This window comes from Hesperophylax consimilis, chromosome 23, assembly GCF_061612785.1.
Source record: "Hesperophylax consimilis isolate HC1 chromosome 23, BYU_Hcon_1.0, whole genome shotgun sequence".
Lineage (NCBI taxonomy): Eukaryota > Metazoa > Arthropoda > Insecta > Trichoptera > Limnephilidae > Hesperophylax > Hesperophylax consimilis.
In genome coordinates, this window is record NC_142858.1 from 11,845,989 (window position 1) to 11,870,248 (window position 24,260).

At 35.3% G+C, this 24,260-nt stretch overlaps 1 protein-coding gene across 1 annotated transcript in view; it reads left to right on the plus strand.

Annotated features, from left to right (window-relative positions):
- Nucleotides 1–18,584: 18,584 nt before the first annotated feature.
- Nucleotides 18,585–24,260, plus strand: part of LOC149412327 (transmembrane channel-like protein) — a 62,425-nt gene continuing 56,749 nt past the window's right edge. The window contains exons 1-2 of the mRNA XM_089645704.1: nt 18,585–18,633; nt 19,422–19,660. Of these exons, the coding sequence (XP_089501830.1) occupies nt 18,585–18,633; nt 19,422–19,660 (288 nt within the window). The remainder of the gene's footprint in view (nt 18,634–19,421; nt 19,661–24,260) is intronic.

The following is a 24,260-nucleotide window of genomic DNA, read 5'->3' on the forward strand; positions in this document are numbered from 1 at the left end:
GTCAAGTTTGACAGAAATATATAGATCAACAAAATAAATCGTGTAAAATGTATATGCGACCGAAAAATGGGCGTGGCTTACAGCAAAATCTCGATGACACAAGTTGATCTGTACGGATTTACATATGTATGCCAGCTTGGGTAGTGGATCAACATATCCGGGGTGGATCAACAAATGCAAACGGATCAACATATACCTGGCGTACCGTCGCGCGAGATCAACATAGTACGAGAGGGGATAAATATATATATATATATAAATATATATATATATATATATATAAATATATATTTATCCCCTCTCGTACTATGTTGATCTCGCGCGACGGTACGCCAGGTATATGTTGATCCGTTTGCATTTGTTGATCCACCCCGGATATGTTGATCCACTACCCAAGCTGGCATACATATGTAAATCCCTACAGATCAACTTGTGTCATCGAGATTTTGCTGTAAGCCACGCCCATTTTTCGGTCGCATATACATTTTACACGATTTATTTTGTTGATCTATATATTTCTGACAAACTTGACCGCTTGCATGTGTTGTAACTTGTAACCGCCAATTTCGCGCGCGTTGTGGTACTTTTTAGATTCCGTTAGAACATCCATATTCTATGAAAATGACTCTGTACTTAAAGAGGATAGACTGCCTCACGCGTATTTATATTGAAATGGAACTTTCAAAAACGTCAAATCCATGCTTAAAAAATCTTTTGAACTCGATTAAACAAAAATGTAATTTTAATGCATCATTTACTACGTTTCGTGACTTAGCAGGGGTGCCCGGGTTCATGGGGTGAGATTTGTCTAAGTCATTTTATAAGAGAAATTTAGAACATTGATTGAATAAAATTTTATTTTAATGTATCTTTTACCATCTCTCCCGACGTAAGTTTCTTGTAATGATTAAGTTGAAACAAAGCGTAATAGCCATAATATGTGCCTATTACAATTGCGGTGATTAGATTGGTGAGAATTTAATTTTTCAAATTTTAAATTGAAATTACTGAAAAATTTATTCCAATTTGTTTTTTACTAAACATGGCTAAAGTCATTTCAAGCACCGATTCCAACCAACGATGTTTTAGTATATGTTCGTCAATCGACAGGAGCCATAATGTCTGTACATCAGAGCCCTCGAGAATTATTACAATTATGTGTACCGCCGCCCCGGGAGCCAATATATTAGATAACCAATACACCTACCATTAGTCACCGCCAACGTTTTAGCGAGATAGTTGTTTATTTTTTGTATTTCTTTACATCGTCTCCACACAGGAGGCCCTAAGGAAAATCGTAACCCTCAAGGCTCATGTCATCTTTGTGAATACTGTGTTGGGGGTATTTTGAAAGAAAGGAAGGTCAGTGAATTCTGGGAAGGAAATAGGTATGGATGGGTGGGTAGTATTCTGGGGGTCAGTGTGTTCGAGTGATAAACATAAGATTCCAACTCTCCTACTGCGTTGCAAGGCGATGCGTTGAAAGAGGATTAATCGATCCGGCCCACCACGCATTTGGTAGGCAAGCGCATCCGCCGCCAAGAACCGAACAAACCTCACCCCATAAACCCGGGCACTCCTGCTAAGTCACCAAACATATCAAACTACTTGAGGTGGCTCTCGACTAGCAATCCGTAGGTCGCGGGTTCAAATAAATTTTATTAAAATTAATTTGCACTATTTTACAATTAGTGTTTGGTTATATCTGAATAGCCAGGTACTCTCCCACCTTCCTCCTCGTCATCTCCTTTGAGGTCTCCTTTGAGGATGCCATAGTCTCACTGGCTTCAGACGGAAGTTTTTGTAAGTCTCCATATTCAAATTCGGCGGTATGATTTTTTTATGTGACACCTCTCACTAGAGCGCCCCTGTCTTTACACGTTAAATACATAGAAACTATGTCGCCAACCGGTTGGGCAGCGTTATGAGGCGGGTTAAGGTAGGGGCTGTAGGAATGAATTTATTAATGCGGGTCTTAAAAGGCCCGGATTATATTGATAGCTCGTTCCCCATGCGAGCCGACTTACGATAAAACGAGTCGGAGAAACGACCCGTTCATATATGTATAGATAACATCAACTTAACTGTGAACGTGTATTCCGCTCGGTCCGTCGAGTATCAAGCACGTGCACGGTGCACCGGGGATCAATGCTGCTAGCTTCTTTTAACAGGCTCTTATAAAATACCTGTAGAATAGACACAGCATACGCACATTTCGTCATACATGATTTTACTGCACATATGCCTCAGGGATTTCATTTCTACAGTATTCTGTCTACTTTCAGCCTTCTTCTGCCAATTCCATGCCTCATTTCCATATATTAGGGTAGGTACCAGCACTACATTGTGGACTGCTAGCTTCGCTTCTTTGGACAGTTTTTAGTTAGCTCTAACCGCGTCCAATCGTCCATTAATTACCCATTATAACCAAGAACCCGGCCTCCCCTACTAAGTCACGAAGCGTAATCAGGAGAGATGGTAAAAGATACAAGTTCAAAATTTTCTACATAACATTATTCCTTTTGCCGCCATTTTGGATTTTTATGGTCGAAAGGTATCCCTCAACCAGTTTCTTTCGATCCGGCCCGCCACGCAGTAGATGGGCAAACGCATCCGCCGCCAGGACTTAGACAAACCTCACCCTATGAACCCGTGTACCCCTGCTAAGTTATGATTTTTTTATGGATTTGTTTTTGCGAAATTTTCGTTTCAATCTAAATACGCATACATTTCTTATAAACAATTCAAGAAACACACGTCATTTTGATTTGAAACGGTACCATCTCACAGTCATTTCATGCGATATTCGACTCTAGAGACTAATACTTTGAGTTCAATATCACAAAAGATTACGGAATCACATAAAACCTTGTGATGAACAGTCCACCGATTGCCCCCTTGATTGGTTCATTTAGCAAAACCATATATAGGGACACAGATCAACTTTGTCTAATAACTTCTTACCTGGATCAACATACTACGGGAACAGATCAATATATATGAGATCAACAAAATCTTTTGAACTTGATTAAACAAAAATGTAACTTTAATGCATCATTTACTACGTTTCGTGACTTAGCAGGGGTGCCCGGGTTCATGGGGTGAGATTTGTCTAAGTCATTTTATAAGAGAAATTTTGAACATTGATTGAATAAAATTTTATTTTAATGTATCTTTTACCATCTCTCCCGACGTAAGTTTCTTGTAATGATTAAGTTGAAACAAAGCGTGATATCCATAATATGTGCCTATTAAAATTGCGGTGATTAGATTGGTGAGAATTTAATTTTTCAAATTTTAAATTGAAATTGCTGAAAAATTTATTCCAATTTGTTTTTTACTAAACATGGCTAAAGTCATTTCAAGCACCGATTCCAACCAACGATGTTTTAGTATATGTTCGTCAATCAACAGGAGCCATAATGTCTGTACATCAGAGCCCTCGAGAATTATTACAATTATGTGTACCGCCGCCCCGGGAGCCAATATATTAGATAACCAATACACCTACCATTAGTCACCGCCAACGTTTTAGCGAGATAGTTGTTTATTTTTTGTATTTTTTTACATCGTCTCCACACAGGAGGCCCTAAGGAAAATCGTAACCCTCAAGGCCTATGTCATCTTTGTGAATGCTGTGTTGGGGGTATTTTGAAAGAAAGGAAGGTCAGTGAGTTCTGGGAAGGAAATAGGTATGGATGGGTGGGTAGTATTCTGGGGGTCAGTGTGTTCGAGTGATAAACATAAGATTCCAACTCTCCTACTGCGTTGCAAGGCGATGCGTTGAAAGAGGATTAATCGATCCGGCCCACCACGCATTTGGTAGGCAAGCGCATCCGCCGCCAAGAACCGAACAAACCTCACCCCATAAACCCGGGCACTCCTGCTAAGTCACCAAACATATCAAACTACTTGAGGTGGCTCTCGACTAGCAATCCGTAGGTCGCGGGTTCAAATAAATTTTATTAAAATTAATTTGCACTATTTTACAATTAGTGTTTGGTTATATCTGAATAGCCAGGTACTCTCCCACCTTCCTCCTCATCATCTCCTTTGAGGTCTCCTTTGAGGATGCCATAGTCTCACTGGCTCCAGACGGAAGTTTTTGTAAGTCTCCATATTCAAATTCGGTGGTATGATTTTTTTATGTGACACCTCTCACTAGAGCGCCCCTGTCTTTACACGTTAAATACATAGAAACTATGTCGCCAACCGGTTGGGCAGCGTTATGAGGCGGGTTAAGGTAGGGGCTGTAGGAATGAATTTATTAATGCGGGTCTTAAAGAGGCCCGGATTATATTGATAGCTCGTTCCACATGCGAGCCGACTTACGATAAAACGAGTCGGAGAAACGACCCGTTCATATATGTATAGATAACATTAACTTAACTGTGAACGTGTATTCCGCTCGGTCCGTCGAGTATCAAGCACGTGCACGGTGCACCGGGGATCAATGCTGCTAGCTCCTTTTAACAGGCTCTAATAAAATATCTGTAGAATAGACACAGCATACGCACATTTTGTCATACATGATTTTACCGTACATATGCCTCAGGGATCTCATTTCTACAGTATTCAGTCTACTTTCAGCCTTCTTCTGCCAGTTCCATGCCTCACTTCCGTATATTAGGGTAGGTACCAGCACTCCATTGTGGACTGCTAGCTTCGCTTCTTTGGACAGTTTTTTGTTAGCTCCAACCTCGTCCAATCATCCATTAATTACCCATTATAACCAAGAACCCGGCCACCCCTACTAAGTCACGAAGCGTAATCAGGAGAGATGGTAATAGATGCAAGTTCAAAATTTCCCATATAACATTATGCCTTTTGCTGCCATTTTGGATTTTGATGGTCGAAAGGTATCCCTCAACCAGTCTCTTTCGATCCGGCCCGCCACGCAGTAGGTATTTTTTATGGATTTGATTTTTGCGAAAGTTTCGTTTCAATCTAAATACGCATACATTTCTTATAAACAATTCAAGCAACATATATTAGGGTAGGTACCAGCACTCCATTGTGGACTGCTAGCTTCGCTTCTTTGGACAGTTTTTAGTTAGCTCCAACCGCGTCCAATCATCCATTAATTACCCATTATAATATAACCAAGAACCCGGCCTCCCCTACTAAGTCACGAAGCGTAATCAGGAGAGATGGTAAAAGATACAGGTTCAAAATTTCCTACATAACATTATTCCTTTTGCCGCCATTTTGGATTTTTATGGTCGAAAGGTATCCCTCAACCAGTTTATTTCGATCCGGCCCGCCACGCAGTAGATGGGAAAACGCATCCGCCGCCAGGACCTAGACAAACCTCACCCTATGAACCCGTGTACCCCTGCTAAGTTATGATTTTTTTATGGATTTGTTTTTGCGAAATTTTCGTTTCGATCTAAATACGCATACATTTCTTATAAACAATTCAAGCAACACACGTCATTTTGATTTGAAACAGTACCATTTCACAGTCATTTCATGCGATATTCGACTCTAGAGACTAATACTTTGAGTTCAATATCACAAAAGATTACGGAATCACATAAAACCTTGTGATGAACAGTCCACCGATTGCCCCTTGATTGGTTCATTTAGTAAAACCATATATAGGGACACAGATCAACTTTGTCTAATAACTTCTTACCTGGATCAACATACTACGGGAATAGATCAATATATATGAGATCAACATACATAAGTATGCCAATTTGGGTAGATCAACATACTATGGGAATAGATCAATATATATGAGATCAACATAAGTATGCCAATTTGGGTAGATCAACATAAATTATGCATCCGATTTCCATACAAATTTTGAAAATTTTACTAACAGTATATCAAATGGTTTTTCTGGCAAACTGGCAACATTGATAAGTATTGTACCACTGTTGTCAATTCATTCAGATGTATTCCATAATAGCCAAGTTATATGGTGTTTAAGGTGGATCAACTTAGTCTAACAACTTCTTACTGGATCAACATAATACGGGAAGAGGACAATATATATATATATATATATATATATATATATATATATATATATATATATATATATATATATATATATATATATATATATATATATATATATATATATATATATTTACATTTGTATATTATATATATATATATACATTTGTATATTATATATATATAAATATATTTTTTTATGTACATATATATATATATATACGAGTATATATAATTTATAAGTATAGGAGACAAACAAAGAAACAAATATATACATATAAGTTCAAGCAAATCGATTTAAAGTATCACGTTTTAATTTATTTATACACACCAATAGCATCAACACCCACCCAACATTAATTTGAAATACAAATTGCATTCGCATTTACCTCGCAAATTCCTGGATGAGTGCGTAGCGAATTTTATCAAATTCCGCTTAAATTTAAACTCGCAATTCCATTCGACAGTTATTTTTCAAACATTCCCGGGTTACGAATAACCTGACAAAATTTGAAAATCTCCTACTGCGGAAAATGTTGCTTGGGTTGTAATGGAGGACTTGAGCCAGTCGAGGAGTTGAGCGTATGACGCCTGGGTGGGAGCCAAACGCGATGCCAATTCAGCCACTGACCGGTGTTCTTCTTGTGTTCTTTATTTCATTCTTCAATGTCTGAAAGTATTTAAAATAATCTTAACATTATTATTTTATATTATTATTTTTAAATCCATCTAGTACAACAATACATACGCAATGTATTGTTTTACTGTTGTACTAGATGGATTTAAAAATAATATTTTATTTTATTATTTCTAAATCCATCTAGTACAACAATAAATATGCAATGTATTGTTGTACTATTGTACTAGATGGATTTAAAAATAATATTTTATTTTACTGTTTTTATTATTTTTAAATCCATCTAGTACAACAATAAATATGCAATGTATTGTTGTACTGTTGTACTAGATGGATTTAAAAATAATATTTTATTTTATTGTTTTTAAATCCATCTAGTACAACAATACATATGCAATGTATTGCTGTACTGTTGTATTAGATGGATTTAAAAATAATATTTTATTTTTAAATCCATCTAGTACAACAATACATATGCAATGTATTGTTGTACTGTTGTACTAGATGGATTTAAAAATAATATTTTATTTTACTGTTTTTATTATTTTTAAATCCATCTAGTACAACAATAAATATGCAATGTATTGTTGTACTGTTGTACTAGATGGATTTAAAAATAATATTTCATTTTATTGTTTTTATTATTTTTAAATCCATCTAGTACAACAATACATATGCAATGTATTGCTGTACTGTTGTATTAGATGGATTTAAAAATTATACTTAATTTTATTATTTTTAAATCCATCTAGTACAACAATACATATGCAATGTATTGTTGTACTGTTGTACTAGATGGATTTAAAAATAATATTTTATTTTATTGTTTTTATTATTTTTAAATCCATCTAGTACAACAATAAATATGCAATGTATTGTTGTACTGTTGTACTAGATGGATTTAAAAATAATATTTTATTTTATTGTTTTTATTATTTTTAAATCCATCTAGTACAACAATAAATATGCAATGTATTGTTGTACTGTTGTACTAGATGGATTTAAAAATAATATTTTATTTTATTGTTTTTATTATTTTTAAATCCATCTAGTACAACAATAAATATGCAATGTATTGTTGTACTGTTGTACTAGATGGATTTAAAAATAATATTTTATTTTATTGTTTTTATTATTTTTAAATCCATCTAGTACAACAATACATATGCAATGGTATCTTTAAACTATGTATCTGTGCCTACATTCACAAAAAGAGTCGAACGTTACAGTTTTTGTAACCTATGTGATGGTTGTAGAGGGTTTCAAAAATACCTAAAAAACAACAATTATGTCGAAATATCATAATACACCACGTAATTGTTGTTTTGTCTGTAAATAATATTATTTATTTCTTGTATTAAATAACAATTCTAATATCATACGATCAATAATTAAAATATTTTGATGATTTATGAAGCGTCATTTTCGTACAAATATTTATATATATATAGTATATGTCTACAATGATCCTTCCTATCACCAACTACAGGCAGTCAAATTATCATTAAATTATTTTCCATTATTATCAACTTATTGCATACACCGGTTCATTACTGCTATCACCATAATATACAGATTTTATCAGGAAGAATCCGACAAACATTGACGAATGATTCCTGCGTTTATTAGGGGTTAAAAATGTTGATAAATATTTATTTCACACATAAACATTAAAAACCAGAAAGTAGGTCGGGCTGGGGGCCGTGTGACATGTGATTTTTTTTTCAATCAATCGTCTATAAAAAAACCAATAAAAATTCATGGGAGACCAAAATTTCAATGACTTTTTTAAATCCAAATTAGCTCAGGAAATAATAGTAAAAATTAGTCAGGTACGTTCTGATACACCTGTATATATTTTTTTATATTTACTGGACTGATTTAAGTTACATTAAAGAAGTGCATTATTTTCAAAGGCTTTTAATGGATTAAAAACTAAAAAATAAAGTTAAATAAATAAGATCATTACGAAATTTAACCTTTAAAATGTAACAATATTATTTTTTAAATAAACGTAGGTCTAAGATTAAGGAATTATAGTCTTTGACGAATATACCAACCGAATGAAAGTTATAAAAGGCCAGTTCCCGTGTAAGTTGGTCTTTTCCATTTTTACCATTACCAGTTGTATTATGAAAATAATATACATATCGTCTCGGAGTCAATAATTTATTTTACTTTCCATTTACAAAAACACATTCATTATGATTATCTAATTTACAAAAAACAGTTTATTTGTAAAAACATTCTGCTGTGTCATTCTTATTACCCGCATTAGCTGTTTCGCCTTTCGAAGGCGTGGTGAAGACAATCAGATAGATCAATTTATATTCATTTCTAAATAGGTAGTAACATAAATAAATCGTGTCTAAGTGACTTCAATATACAGGGTTTTCCAATAAGAGGTGTTATTTTAAATAGCCCGTTATTTCGGTAGATGTTACTTTTGAAGCTGTCATTTTTTGACATTTGACAAGTAAAAACTACGTGTTAATAAAAATGGAACGATACACGCTTCACTAACGCATTGAAATTATTAAAATTCACTTGAGTGAATCAAATGCAAATCATCTTGAGTGATGAGGCCCATTTCCACCTCGGTGGCTTCGTCAACAAGCAAAATTGTCGCATCTGGGGCTTGGAAAACCCAAGAGTTATTGTTAAAACAGACTCTCTATCATCAACGTGTGACTGTTTGGTGCGGTTTATGGTCCGGCAGAGTCATTGAACCTTACTTTTTCGGAAATGAGGCTGGAGCAACAGTTACGGTTAATGAATCGCTATCGAGAGATGATTAATGATTTTTTATGGCCGGAATTGGTATTGATTTGGATAACGTTTATTTTTAACAAAACAGCACTACGTGCCACACAAACAACGAAACCATTGATCTTTTACGATTGAATATTAAAATAACACCTCTTATTGGAAAACTCTGTAGTTTGATAATGCCTTCGGAAGGCGAAGTAGCTGTCACAAGTAATAATCATTACATAGCCAAAATTGTTAAAAACTAATAACTGTATTTCACATATAGTTCTGAAAAAATTTTGTCTCGTGATACCGTGTGTTAGTAGGTACTCCGCATTATTTACTTTATTCGCGTGCTGTAACTCATATTTTCTGTAAAGAAATGTGATTAAAAAATGTGTTACTATTTGTCATTAACTTAATAGACCATTATGTGCATGGCTTGAAAAACAGTTTTTGATGGCGATACCCTCATACTATTTAAGTAATTAATTAACCCATTCAACTAATTAAATGTGAGAGTGAGAGACTACAAGACCTGCAGTACCTCAGATTGAGTCTTGTTATAATTATAAATTTATTGATTTAATGATAATAATAATAATGGTTCGCGTAACAGGTATTCGCATCAGGTTTATATTATTGAAACGTACTTTCGATGAAAACGAGATTTGAAAATTTATACAGAGTATTAAGGAACGTACCTGAAAAACTTTAAGCAGAAATTCCCGATCTTATTAGTGTTAATAATAATTAAATGTTGACCACTGTTAACATTTTTTTTTGTATATTTAAAATATATTTTTTTTATAAATACAAATCATAGACATATGAATATTAGTAGACCTACCCTAAGTTATTAAAAGCGTATTATCCCCACTCCCCATACCGGTTCCATTGGAGCCGGCTGTGCTCGCGTATGGCCTCAAGTGAAATTTGAAAACGTGACGTCATCATTCTTGTGCGAACTATGGTCGAGGCATCATCGGTTCATTTTACGAAATAACACGGCAAAATGTTGACTTGTACTATGAAAACTTGTAAAAATAGATGTGAAAAAGAGAAACGTCTGGACGCGAAACACAAAGCTGGTTGGTTGCTGGGAAGTAAATTATGAACATTTATAAAAGTGTCTTAACTAAATACTTAAACGAAATATTCGACTCGAAAATAGAACCGATTTTTTTTGCCGAATTTGGACTTCGCAAATTTGTTCATAACGTGGCGAGTAATTTGCGCTCCCATGTAAAAATTTCTATTCATTCAAAAGCAGATTTTACTTTTAAGAAGTAAATGATGATATTATAATGCGAGATGCCTATTTACTGTCAGATTGATTTATTGACGAATCACAGTCAGCTTCACTCCCTTCGTTCTTCAACAGTTGATTTTACCCCTCGCCATTATCTTCTCGTCTATTAATTCCTATGTCTGTGATACCAACCAAAACTAAAATCTTTATAAGTTCGCTCAGCTGATTAACCATCCAAAATCGAATCTAACAATCTAATGCCTACTGCTTTTGTACGGTTTTTGATTATTTTGTTATTAATTTTACGTATAAAAAGCATAATTCAAAAACAACTGCGGATATTGAGTTTGTTATACTTGTGTTCTTCACTGTTGTCGTATGTAGTCATTTCAGTGGAAATCAAAAATGAATTGGTTAGAATAATAATCTTCCCTTTATAAAAGATCGATGAATTAATCATGCAAGAGTTATCTTTATAGTCTTGTAGCTGACGTTTACTCGGCACAGTTTTTACAGTTTTTGTTTTTGGTGGAAATAATAATAATCATTTAGGAATTATTATTTAGGAGAACGGAGTAGTAGGAAAAGCGGTTAATTTTTTCGTTATGTTGTTTCATCACGGGCATAATCCCATCCCGTCTTTTTCACATATTTATACCCCTGGATCCGATGTGTCAAGATGGGTGTTATTTTTAGATTGATTCACTAACAGAAATAAAAATGTCAATAAAAAATACAAACAAGGAAGATTTATGAACCGTTCAAACAGTTAGATTTCGGATACGAAAGCAGACTTCAGCAAAATCACTGAAAACAGATTTATTTTAAAAAAAACTAACTAACCATTATGCCGTTTCCTCGAAAGGAACACAGATTGAAACACAAGTCTATCTTGTGCAAGGATTATACACCTTCATACATTGTCTCATACGAACTCTTCTGTTATTGTGACTCTTGATTTATTATGACCAGACTCAAGTATTTATTTGATTCCCCGACTTCTACGATTGGATCCAACGTCAAATAAACTCATGTCTTTGTTAATCCGCTCTGCATGGACAAAGCACTCAAAAGCCACTTTCTTTTTTTTATCCGACGCGCACATCAGCATCGCAAGATTATTCAGATTTCCATTTTAACATGGTTAAACGTTTTACGATACACAGGCCTCAGGAATCTCATTTCTACAACAAATAGTTTATTTTTGCCCTTGCTTTCTCTGCCAGTTCCTATGCCTCACTACCATACATCAGGGTTGGTATCCGCACTCTATTGTTAACTGCTAGATTCTTTTAACATTTTTTACTAAAGCCAATTTCGTTCAGTCGTCTATCAACGGAGTTTTCTGCATTTTCCTTCATTTAATTACCTAAATAGCCTTTCCATCTCACGTACATCATACTTCCCACGGTTGAACTTACTAAAAATACCCTAGAGTATTAATAATACCCCGAATAATTTCATTTCCCGTACTGGCAACATGCTACACTAGCGCCTCCTAGCGGCATGAGTTTGCGCCATGATTTTCTCTCATACATTTTAATGTTTTCATGTGAAAATTATTATTTATTTTCCGTTCATAATTCATAGAAATCCTCAAAAAAATTACCCGTGATGATATTATTATAGAAACAAAATGAAGTTTTTTTAAATCTGTAATTCAATTATTTTAAATGTACGTGCTAAAAAATACTCTTCACGAAACATTTCAATGACGAAAAAGTGCATCGCTAATATTTAAAAAAAAAATTACTAACACTTAGAACTGTTATCGTCCCTGACGCAATTTAAATTATTTTAATAATAATAATTAGAGTAGAATTTCTATCAAAAGGCATGGAATTCAAATCTGAACTAAATTACTGTCATTGAATATGAGAGATTTGAAATAATATTCATCCGGTGTGAATTTACGTGAAGGTACGTCACGTGACAGGGTATTAGTTAGTCTCTCATTTATAAACTCTTCCAACAATATTAAACAAGAACAAATCGGCGAGCTCTGCAATGTATTGAATCAGGCCTCGTTATACCCGAATGCTGTAAAACATTGTATATTTTTGAATAATTTGGCGGCCGTCACAATAGAGTATGTTATTGTTGCTGTCGGCATATGTTGAGGCGACAAAATACAATAATAACGGGGTTCGCTCGAAGCTCACATTTTAATTAATTCCCACGAAATAGTTATGAAAATATATATTTATATTTTAAGAGCGATCCCTATGGATGATTCTTATTTGTATTTAAGATTATTAAAGAAAATACCTTCAAAATATTTTATGTAAAACGGTTTGAAATTTTTATAAAACGTTTTTCAAATATAAATTAGTGAAATTCGCCTTTATTTTTCTAGGGGATGAATTAGTAACTTCCGAGAGATCCCTCTAGAAACATTTGATATTTTAGTTGTGCGTTCATCTCATCGAAATATATAAAATAAACCACACGGAAAGAAGGACAAACTCCATTACGCCGGGCCGCGCGCTGTTTATTGTTTTTATACGTCTTCATCACTTATGTCGCTAAGATGTTCACTTTATTTTACAGATTTGGTAGCGCAAATTCAACCTATGTCCAATACACTAGGGCCACACATCGCATATTCCTGTGCATGGCTTCTTTACTTGCGTCGTTAAAATTACTTTAGGGTATAGTCTCGTCTTAATGCAATGAGGAATCCAGCCAATATGAACAAAAACTATTAACTAGTAATACCTATTATAGGATTGGTGAATCCGTCCTACTTTTCATTTTCTTGCCAGTCCATTCAATCAACATTCACATCCCAAGTAATATTAATTCGTCGTTCTGAACTATACAATACTTTTCACAATATTAATAACACTAACAGATTTTGTCTAAACCGTCGTTTATCGCCGAACAAATATTCTACCCTCATAATTTCTATATATATTTTAGTTTGTTTCGAAAATTTTATGACTTTTATATTTTAATGAAAGAAGCTTTGCGGACATATGAAGCACTGTTTGAAAAAAAATCTAGTGCTTTTCACTAACTACCCACCTATTATTACTATAACACACACTGAAAGTAAAAAATTCTTTAAGGCGATGCACTACGTCATGTAATAGTTTAAATTGAGCCGCTATCAATAACAACCCTTACGTAAATGGCGATAAGGTTTAAATTCCCGCTTAACACCATCCGCCTATTTTCATTTATGCAAGAAAAAAAACATGGCCAAAAAGGGCCTTTTATGTTATTTTGTGGATGTTCAGGCTTAAATATTAAAATTTTTTCGATCATTTTATAAATAACTTAATTTCCCACATTATACAATAAAATCATAACCGAAAATGGGTTCGTAAGTAGGAGATTTTGAACTTTAAAGCAGTTTTCATAAGCCTTTACATTATTTTTTTCTGGGCTTATAAAAAGACTTATCTAAAAAATACTCGATTATTTCAAAAGCCAAAATGTATTCTACTTGCAGTATTTAATTAAAGCATCTGAAACATTTCTAGGCGACCAAATTTTCAAACCAAAAACAGATGATTTTCTTAAATTCTGAAACTAATATATTTAAAATTGAATGTTTTAAATTTGATTTGATTCACCCCTTTCACATTTAGTAATTTAGTAGGTACAATTAGTGGGTGAAATCCCTCCCGAGCACCTGAGGATGGTGAACTGTGGGTGGTTGTGACAAACAGAAGGGTGCTATTTAAAAGCTTCGTGACGACACTAACTACCCACTCACAGTTCCTAGTTTTTAAACTAAAGTTTGCTTTACCTGTCATTCAATTAACTTTAGTATTTTAATGACTAAAACTTCTGCAACCTCCAAAACTTTTTAAGAACTGCATTTGGATGTGACATGTGTGTGATAAAATGTTCATAGATTCTACTTTTCTCTAGCTATTTTATCAATGAAACCAGTACCAGCTAGTTATAAATACGTCATTACTAATAGTTAGCAAGAGATGACAAGATTTTATCGTAATTCTTAAGGAATAGCCACTGGATGCCATTTGAGTATCCTTTCAAGTTTACCAACCGATTGATTAAAAATCGTGTGTTAGTAATTACTTCTATAAGCTTTTAAAGGAAATATTCTTTGTAATGAAAAAACAAAATATTATTTTATTTTAATAAATCTATTTTAAAATGCAATTAAAATTATTACATTTATATTTTTAAATTTGTTTGACTGCGGACTGAACCTTCCTACCCAAAAAAAGGACTCTTTTTGTTGTTTTTTTTTACATTAACTCCACACAGGAGGCCTTGAGGAAAATAATTACCCTGTCATATTTATTTATTTTTTTTATTTATATATAATTTGTACATTTATTTATAACAATTACAGGTAATAAAGCCTAAGACGTTATAATTGTACCATCTATGCAGTGTATATGCAATGCCAAAAATCTCGCAAATGCGCTATAGGACACAAAAAATAAATCTAATTTCTTATCTACCGCATTCAAAAAGCACGTAGCTCTCCCCACAGGTGAGTTCATTAATAAATTAGTGCGGCTTGCTCTACTATATAGAAGATTGTGATGACGTCCTCGAGAGTGAGACTCTGGTACAAAAAAATTTAATTGGGCCAGTATCTCATTATTAGATAAGTGACCGTTTATTAGTTGGAAAAAATATTTAAGCAAAGCAATACCTCTACGTGTCTCTAGGGAGTGGTAATTGGTCATGCCTAATATATAAATCGATGGGTAAAGCCAAGGGTATCGTCCATAGAGCCGCGAGAATAAAAACCTTAAAAAAATTTTATGGACTCTTTCAATGCGTAAAGTGTATCTTAATTCATGTGGAGCCCAGATGATCGAGTTTGATTCAAGTACACTTAGGACTAGTGTGTTATATAATAACGTCAGTGTTTTTGTGTTACGAAACGGATATGAGTTTCTAATTACGAAGCCGAGAAGCCTGTATCCTCTGCTTATTAAATCATCGATGTGTTGGTGAAAGGTTAGTTTGCTGTCGTAAATAACTCCTAGATCTTTGATTTGATTTAGGTGTTGGAGAATAATTTCATTGATTGTATATTCAAATACATGCGGTTTCTTTGATCTTGTATACGAGACGATATTGCACTTGGGTGTACTGAAGTTTAAGCCATTTATTTTGGCCCAGTTTGAGACGCAGTCGATATCACGTTGAAGGAGAATACAGTCAAGATGGTTTTTTATTGAACGATATAGTTTCAAGTCATCTGCAAATAGTAAATACAGCGAATGTGTGATGACTGAACCAATATCGTTGATAAAAATCAGAAACAGAAGTGGTCCAAGGATAGATCCCTGAGGAACTCCAGAAAAAACTGTGAATTCCAAAGAACTGGAACCCTTATAATAAACAAACTGTCTACGATTTCGAAAATATGAAGCAAAAAAACAGAGTAGTCTTTTGGAAAAACCAAATGAAGCTAGCTTATTTAGAAGAATGTCGATGTCAACCTTGTCGAATGCTTTTTCCAGGTCGAAATAAGCAACATCCACCTGTCCCCGATTGTCGAGAGTTTGTGATAAGAAATCTGAGATGCATAAGAGGTTTGATGTTACTGACATCTGGGGTCTAAAACCATATTGACGGTCATCAAGAATTGGATTAACGTGATTAAGTATATATTGTAGCGCCCTTCGTGGCAGCAGGACGCGTCCTAACGCTTCCTCCAACCGCTTTGTCTTTTTTTAGTATTTTCAAGGGAAATGAGGCAACATCCCTTTGAAATTATTTTTAAAATCAATCCATCAACATTTGAACTTAAATAAAAATAAACTTAATAATTATTAGAACTTTATAATATGTGATTTGAGTGCAGTGTTTTAAAGTGAATATTCTGAAATTTGCTCAAAAATATTGGACTTTCGAAACGAACGGCGACCGGTAAATGCACTCCAGATGTTTTCAACAAAATTCTCGGAAACTAGGCAAGCTTGGACACTGGCAAGTTTTTTACTAAGCCCAGGGTAAGTTATTACCCAACCTTCGCTTTTTATTGCGGACAGAATGCACCACTTCAACAATTACCAGGAACAGGATTACATGGAGATAAATAATGGACTTGCCAAACGTCACAGCGGTGCTACCAGGGTCTCTTATCTATGTGAGGTGTCAGCGCTTTATTAGCAGCAGATACATACCTGGAAGCTGTTGTTGGACGCGGTGGACTCTCTTACTGCAGCAGCTGGTCCAGTTCCTTCACCACTTAGGATTCTTGCTGCAGAGTCTCCATCTTCTATCCTCGTAGAACGTCACAGCGGTGCTGCCAAGGTCTGGTATCTGTGAAAGGATAGTGTGTCAGCGCTTTATTAGCAGCAGACACATACCTGGACGGATGACGAACCTCGTGCTGGCACTGTTGGTGGACGCGGTGGACTCTTTCGCTGCAGCAGCTGGACCAGTTTCTTCACCACCTGGGATTCTTGCTGCAGAGTCTCCATCTTCTATCTTCGTGTCACCTGTTCCTTTACTTCATTTTACTTAACTTAACTTCACTCTATTTTTGTAATATTTATATTTTCTGTAATACCTGCATCAACTGTAAAGCGCCCCTGAGGTGATATCTCACAAAAGCGGCGCTATACAAATTATCCAATAATAAATAAATTTATGTAGAATTTTCTCGAATATTTTCATGATGGAACATAGAACGGCAACTGGTCGATAATTCCGGATATCGCGTTTGTCTCCCTTTTTGTAGATAGGGGTTATTTTAGTTAATCTCCAGATGTCTGGGAGAATCCCGTTTTTTAGGCAAACATTGAAGAGATGACATAATGGTGGTATTAAAAGGTCGGAACAACCCTTTAGTATAAATGTTGGAATATTGTCAGGACCGATGGAGTGAGGTTTCTTTAAATTTGAGAGTGCGTCCTTAACATCTTTTTCTGAAATACTGACCAGGTCGAATGAGGGCCCAATCTGTACAGTGTGAAGGGTAGAGTCAATATTGAGAGTTGGTTGGACATTTTTGTAAACAGATGAAAAAAAGGTCGCAAAACTATTTGCGATTTTATCATCAGTAGTCAATTCCTCTCCGTCAAGAATCATAGACTTAAATGAGTTGTTGGATTTTTTTAGATCCTTAATGTACTTCCAAAACTGTTTGGGATCGATAGATAATTTTTCTTCCATTGAAGTTAAATGATTTTTAAAAGCTTCACTGATTTCATGTTTTACGATGGAGCGATAGGCTGAAAAACTAGCATAGTCCAAGTTGTGACGTGTTTTTTTCCATCGCTTATGAAAAATATGTTTAATTTTAATATTTGAAATAATACTATCAGTGTACCACTTAGGATATACTCTGTGTGCCGTAGTGCTAGGTGTGTAAATGGGTATACACTTGTCGAATATATTGTAAATTGAATTGTAAAAATTTGTACATAATGCATTTATATCTGTTGAACTTTGGCAGACCGGTTGCCATGAGCATTCAGAAAGCAATTCATATAATAAGTGGAAATTTCCTTTGTTGAATCTCCATGCGTTTATGGTTCTAGCTCCATGATAGGAGGGAACTTCTATTGAACTTGGGTTTAGACATGAATTTGCAACACCTGAGTGAGTCTCACTAATACTTATAGACAAAGCAGGGTGGTGCTTGTCCTCGTTTGTAATAGGGTCATGACATTTCTCAACACACTTTATAAGATCCTTGGCATTACAAAAAACTATGTCCAGAGTGTTATTATAATCATTACATATCAAGTTATATTCTTGCAAACCGTAGAAACATTTAAAATAGTTAAACATGTTCACAATATTGGAGTTACAGGAAGGGAGGTTCAAATCACCTAATATTAAGATATTTTTGTCATTGAGAAGATTATAATTACTTTCTATTTTTTCGAACATGTTGTAGTATAACGAAGTTGAAGAACGAGGTGGCACATATATCACACATACGAAAACAGTTGAAGATTTCAAGGATAGCTTCACCCACAGGGATTCAGTGTCGGGGAGGTCCATTGAAGAAATCCTCTCAGCATGGGTTACAGAATCAGCACGAACAGCCAGGACGACACCCCCCGCTCGTGTGAGGCGGTCACGACGAAAGACAACATAATTTTCTGGAAATAGCTCTGAATTATGCACACTTGGTTTCAGCCACGATTCAGTGATTGCTATTAAATCTAAGCTATCTCGAGCAAATAGGTTGTTTTTAAATACTGCTAATTTCGTATTTAGCCCTCGAACGTTTTGATAATAGATAGAGAGGTTAGAATTACTTCTCACTCTTAGAGTGTTTCGTTTTATCATTGGTTGCAACATTTCTCCGAAAAAACCACTCATTGAATGCAACATGATTTGGCCATATGTTCGGGTCCATATAAAATGAAAGCTTCGATTCCGGGACTCCAATCCGGAATGAGGCGTAGTCAGCTTTGGCTGTCAATTTGACAACATCGTAAACAATTTCTTTGTTTATATTGAGAAGGAAATTTACAATATCCTCGACCGTAGTGTTGACATCGAATTGCCAGGCATGAATATACTTGCGCCTTTCAACGGCTATGAGGCCTTTATGCTCAGTCGCGGTACCATGAAGTACTGGTCGTCTTTTTTTCCTATGCGTGACTCGGCGCCAATTGGGGTTAGCCGAAGTGGAGGTATAGGCTTCTGTTTCCGATTCGGATTCTGCTGTATCGGTTTCTGCAGTCTTCGATGTTACAGTATCGGTAGGTTGGGCAACGGGAGTTGACATCTTCTTCGGCTTAGATGGGCCGGACATCGGAACCGATGGATCTGGAACAGAGGATGCCATTGAAGCATATGTTATAGCAGGTTGAGGGTCTACTTCCGATTTGCCCTTTTTTGTAGCAGATCTCGTGGTAATCTTACGAGCGTTGGGGCGGCCGACTAAGGCAGCTTGGGTTGTGGCAGGTGGTGGGCTAGCCGCTCTGTTTGGCTGTACGTCGCTGGGCCCCGTTGAGAGGTGCGGGGCGGAGGGGGACGAGCGTAGTAAAGTAGTGACCGCTAGTGCGGCGGCGGCAGGCGCGGCGGGCAAGACGCGCGGGTCCGGGGGGATCGGACCTGCGGCGTTCGACGAAGAGACACTGCATGTACATGTACACATTTTAACACTACCGACATACGTTGTCAGTAAATTTTTAAGGGAATTCTGTTCCCTTTCAAAAAACAACATTTTGTCACTCAAACTTTCAATCGTTTTCGTTAGTAGGTGAAGCCCAATCAAAATTTCGTTACTGTCACCCATTTCGGTTAATTATCAAGCGCTGATAATAGGAAACAGAAACAAAATTGTAGCGCGACAAAAAGACGTGCGTTCCGGGCGATATAGAATAATCGTCGTCGATTTAGGGATTTAGGGATGCTGTGTGGAGAGTTTTTTAAGGAAAGGAAGTAGAGGAAGTTCTGAGAAGGAAAATGGTATGAGGGATGGGTAGGAATCTAGGAATCAGAGTGTGATGAAAGCGATGGGTCAAGAGAGACTAGTTGGCGAGGCCGAAGGGTCTCCCCAAACTTGCCTTTCCCGATCCGGCATGCCACGCAGAAAGAACATATCTCATCCGATGAACCCGGGCACCCCTGCTAAATCACCAAAATTAGAAAATCACTTCGGGTGACCTATAGCAGAGGTGTTGGATATCCAATAAATGATTCCTGGGGCGGCGGTACCTATACCCGCCTCCCAAATTATTAATTTAGCAACACTCTAGCAACCTCATCAAATACCCTTCTGGTAGGGCCGATATGTATTTCGTATATTAACTGATGTAATGTATTCCCATTTCAATGAAATACATATATGTATATGCATGTAAATTAAATTGTCATTTACAACATATCTATCTGCCGCGTTTCAGCTCAATCGAATATCCGGAAGAGGTTTGATTTCCGCTTCCAAAGTTTTGTATTCGTTCATTCCCGAAGATAAAAATGTAATTCAAATAGATGTATTCAAAATTAAACTAATCAGCATTCTTGATGTGCCTACTTAGAAGAACGTTAATATTATTTCGATGATTTGTATTAAATCACCTAAAGGGCGCAATTAGTGAAATGGTTTATTTACTTCGGAACAAGATTATTTAAAACCAATGCTTGTAAAGAAATAAAGCATACTACTTCAATACACTTATAGAAATATATATTTTCTTAACTTTTTGAGTGCCGGAAGTGCCCATCGGCCACTAAAATATGATTTTGCGTAAAAAAAAAATTTCATACCTTGCTTCAATAATTCCCATTTGATTGGCATAAAAATAAACAATTATATGAGATCAATGATCATGCTTTTCGTAAAGTGTAGCCGTCTGAAAATAATACGGAATTATTATTACACCGTTTATTTTTGGCGTGACAAACACTATTTAGATTTACGAAAAACATAAAAATCTTGAAGAAATTTTTCGTATTTCTTTCAAACATTAAGTCTTGTTATTGATTGGATACTATTTTTGCTTCAACAACGCATTGAAATTATTAAAATTCACTTGAGTGAATCAAATGCAAATCATCTTGAGTGATGAGGCCCATTTCCACCTCGATGGCTTCGTCAACAAGCAAAATTGTCGCATCTGAGGCTCGGAAAACCCAAGAGTTATTGTTGAAAAGCCTCTCTATCCTCAACGTGTGACTGTTTGGTGTGGTTTATGGTCCGGCAGAGTCATTGAACGTTACTTTTTCGAAAATGAGGCTGGAGCAACAGTTACGGTGAATGGATTGCGCTATCGAGATTATCGAGAGATGATTGATGATTTTTTAATGGCCGGAATTGGATGGTATTGATCTGGACAACGTTTACTTTCAACAAGACGGCGTTATGTGCCACACCATTGATCTTTTACGATTTAATATCAAAATAATACAATGTAAAAACATGTTTTTACAAAACAAAAATTAACTTATTACTGAAATAGAATCAGCGAACGAAAATTTTACGACAGCACACTACGAAAGTATCAAGTTACGGAAGCTCGGTGTGTCAAAGCACCGTCACCTATTTTTTACCGTACCATAGAGGTAAGACCACAGACATAAGAATTAATAGACGAGAAGATAATGGCGAGGGGTAAAATCAATTGTTGAAGAACGAAGGGAGTAAGGCTGACTGTGATTCGTCAATAAATCAATCTGACAGTAAATAGGCATCTCGCATTATAATATCACCATTTACTTCTTAAAAGTAAAACCTGCTTTTGAATGAACATACATTTTCACATGGGAGCGCAAATTACTCGCCACGTTATGAACAAATTTGCGAAGTCCAAATTCAGCAAAAAAATTCGGTTCTACTTTCAGAGTCGAATATTTCGTTTAAGTATTTAGTTAAGACACTTTTATAAATGTTCATAATTTACTTCCCAGCAACCAACCAGCTTTGTGTTTCGCGTCCAGACGTTTCTCGATGTGATAGTAACAACTGATTCATATTATACGATGTGAATATGCTTAAAATAAAGTAAAATAATGCGTATATATGGAATGTAATACGACAATTGGGTTTATTCTCTTTTTCACATCTATTTTTACAAGTTTTCATAGTACAAGTCAACATTTTGCCGTGTTATTTCGTAAAATGAACCGATGATGCCTCGACCATAGTTCGCACAAGAATGATGACGTCACGTTTTCAAATTTCACTTGAGGCCATACGCGAGCACAGCCGGCTCCAATGGAACCGGTATGGGGAGTGGGGATAATACGCTTTTAATCACTTAGGGCAGGTCTACTAATATTCATATGTCTATGGGTAAGACACTGTCTTGTGGAGATAGCTTGCCTGTTTATCTCTAAGAAAATGTCTGGGTCCGTTGTCCTGTCATGGAAAGTTTTGTTTACGCTAGGAAAATAGGTCCGGAGCTAGGACAATACAATATTGTCCCGTCCTCGTGTGAACTAGGCATTAACGATATGTATGTACTTATGTTTGTAGGCATGCTCCTCATTTCAATATGAAGAAATAGTTAGTCACTTACGGAATTAACATATTTAAATAATTGCTTTTTAAACAAAAGGTAATTTAAACCATTCTAATTGAATCCGCTTCGAACCCTTCTTCTGGTAACTAATGTTAATTATTTTTTCGACTCACGCTCACTATATTTCACTTTTCAGGCGTTAGCTGTCAGAGTCGTGGCATTCAAAACCGGCCCTAATTTATTTGCTGACGATATGAGCTGTTGATTATGAAAACATATTTTGCCTGGAACCCATTAGTCTGAGCAAGCAATTGTGTCACCGCGCACCATTCACCATCGAACTTTTCAACAACCAACATCCCTCGAGTCATTTCATCATTTTTTTATAGAAAGATGTTGACTTCGATCGATAACTGGACTCAGTGTTAAATACTTTCAATTATAATCAAACACCATCAGTTATAATTTTGATTTTTAATGTTTTTTTTTATATTTTACTTAGAATTTCAGTAGTTTCAAATTAGATTCCCGCGCTATGGAACCGAGCGGAAGTGCTAAACAGGTAAATATTGTCAACACTGTATATATCTCATTAATTAAGATGTTTTGTGTTCGGCGGTTGGTAATATATTCAAGGCTTTATGGGGTTAATTTGCATATTAAGGGTGTCTAAGTATCTTACGACATGTTTTGAAGTACTTATGTTGTTCTTAAGCCGTGAAAACTTTAATATAACTACTTATTTACTATGATTTTTTATTAGTTTGTAAAATAATTCATCTGCCGATTTTAATTTTATTACATCTCTGGTTGTGAATGTTATAATGAATTATAATCATGTTTTACAATGCGCAAATAATTATAATTTTACAAAAGCATGTACAACATTATTTATTTATTTTTAGCGATCTTTACATGTCAGGGACTATAAATAAGCATAAATTGATCGCCATGTTAATATTTTTGTAATTAATGTACCTGCAACCTTTTTTCACAATTTCATCAAAGCGAACCAAGATTTGTAGTGGGGTTAAAATTGAATATTTATTTTAATAAAATTAAATAAGCTTAATACAAAATAGTTTGATAGACAGAATAGGCTTTAAGCGGAGTATTGTTAACTCTTGACAGGCCAAGATGCCAAACGAAACGTCTAAGTGGGTTTTCCTATGACCCCATGATTTTTCTGTCTTATGGGCCTTTAATTTATAGATATCCCGATTATTCAGTCAATTATTCATGGTGAATTATGTATTTTCGCAGGAATACGCAAAATTCTAAAATTTTATTTCAAGTATTTAAGCTAATATAAGGAGGATATTAATTTTGGGTACTACCTACTCCCCCACTTGGATGCGGGATAGTTAAAAAGGGAACAGAAAATCCTTATTTTATTTGGTTATCAATATTGTTCCATTGCGCTCTATTTTTAATGAAAAGGAGACTGTTTACGTACATATCTCGTGAGCACTTGGGTCATAGGCTCATTGTGCTAGTTCTCATTTTATCTAATTTGTTAGTTAAAGTAACCCGCTCCCTTGTAATAGGGAGCGGGTTACTTTAACTTTGAGTTAATGTTCCCCTGGGTTGTCATTTGGCTATGTCTTCTGGTTCTACAAAGTCTCTTCCCAGGTGATTGCCATTATTGGTTATGCTTATATTCTAAAAACCAATTTTTTTCAGCTTACTTTTTTATAGATCATACATTTTATTTTATTTTATTGCGATATTACTTGATTAATCAATTTGTTTTTCGTAAAAAATAGTTATTGAAATT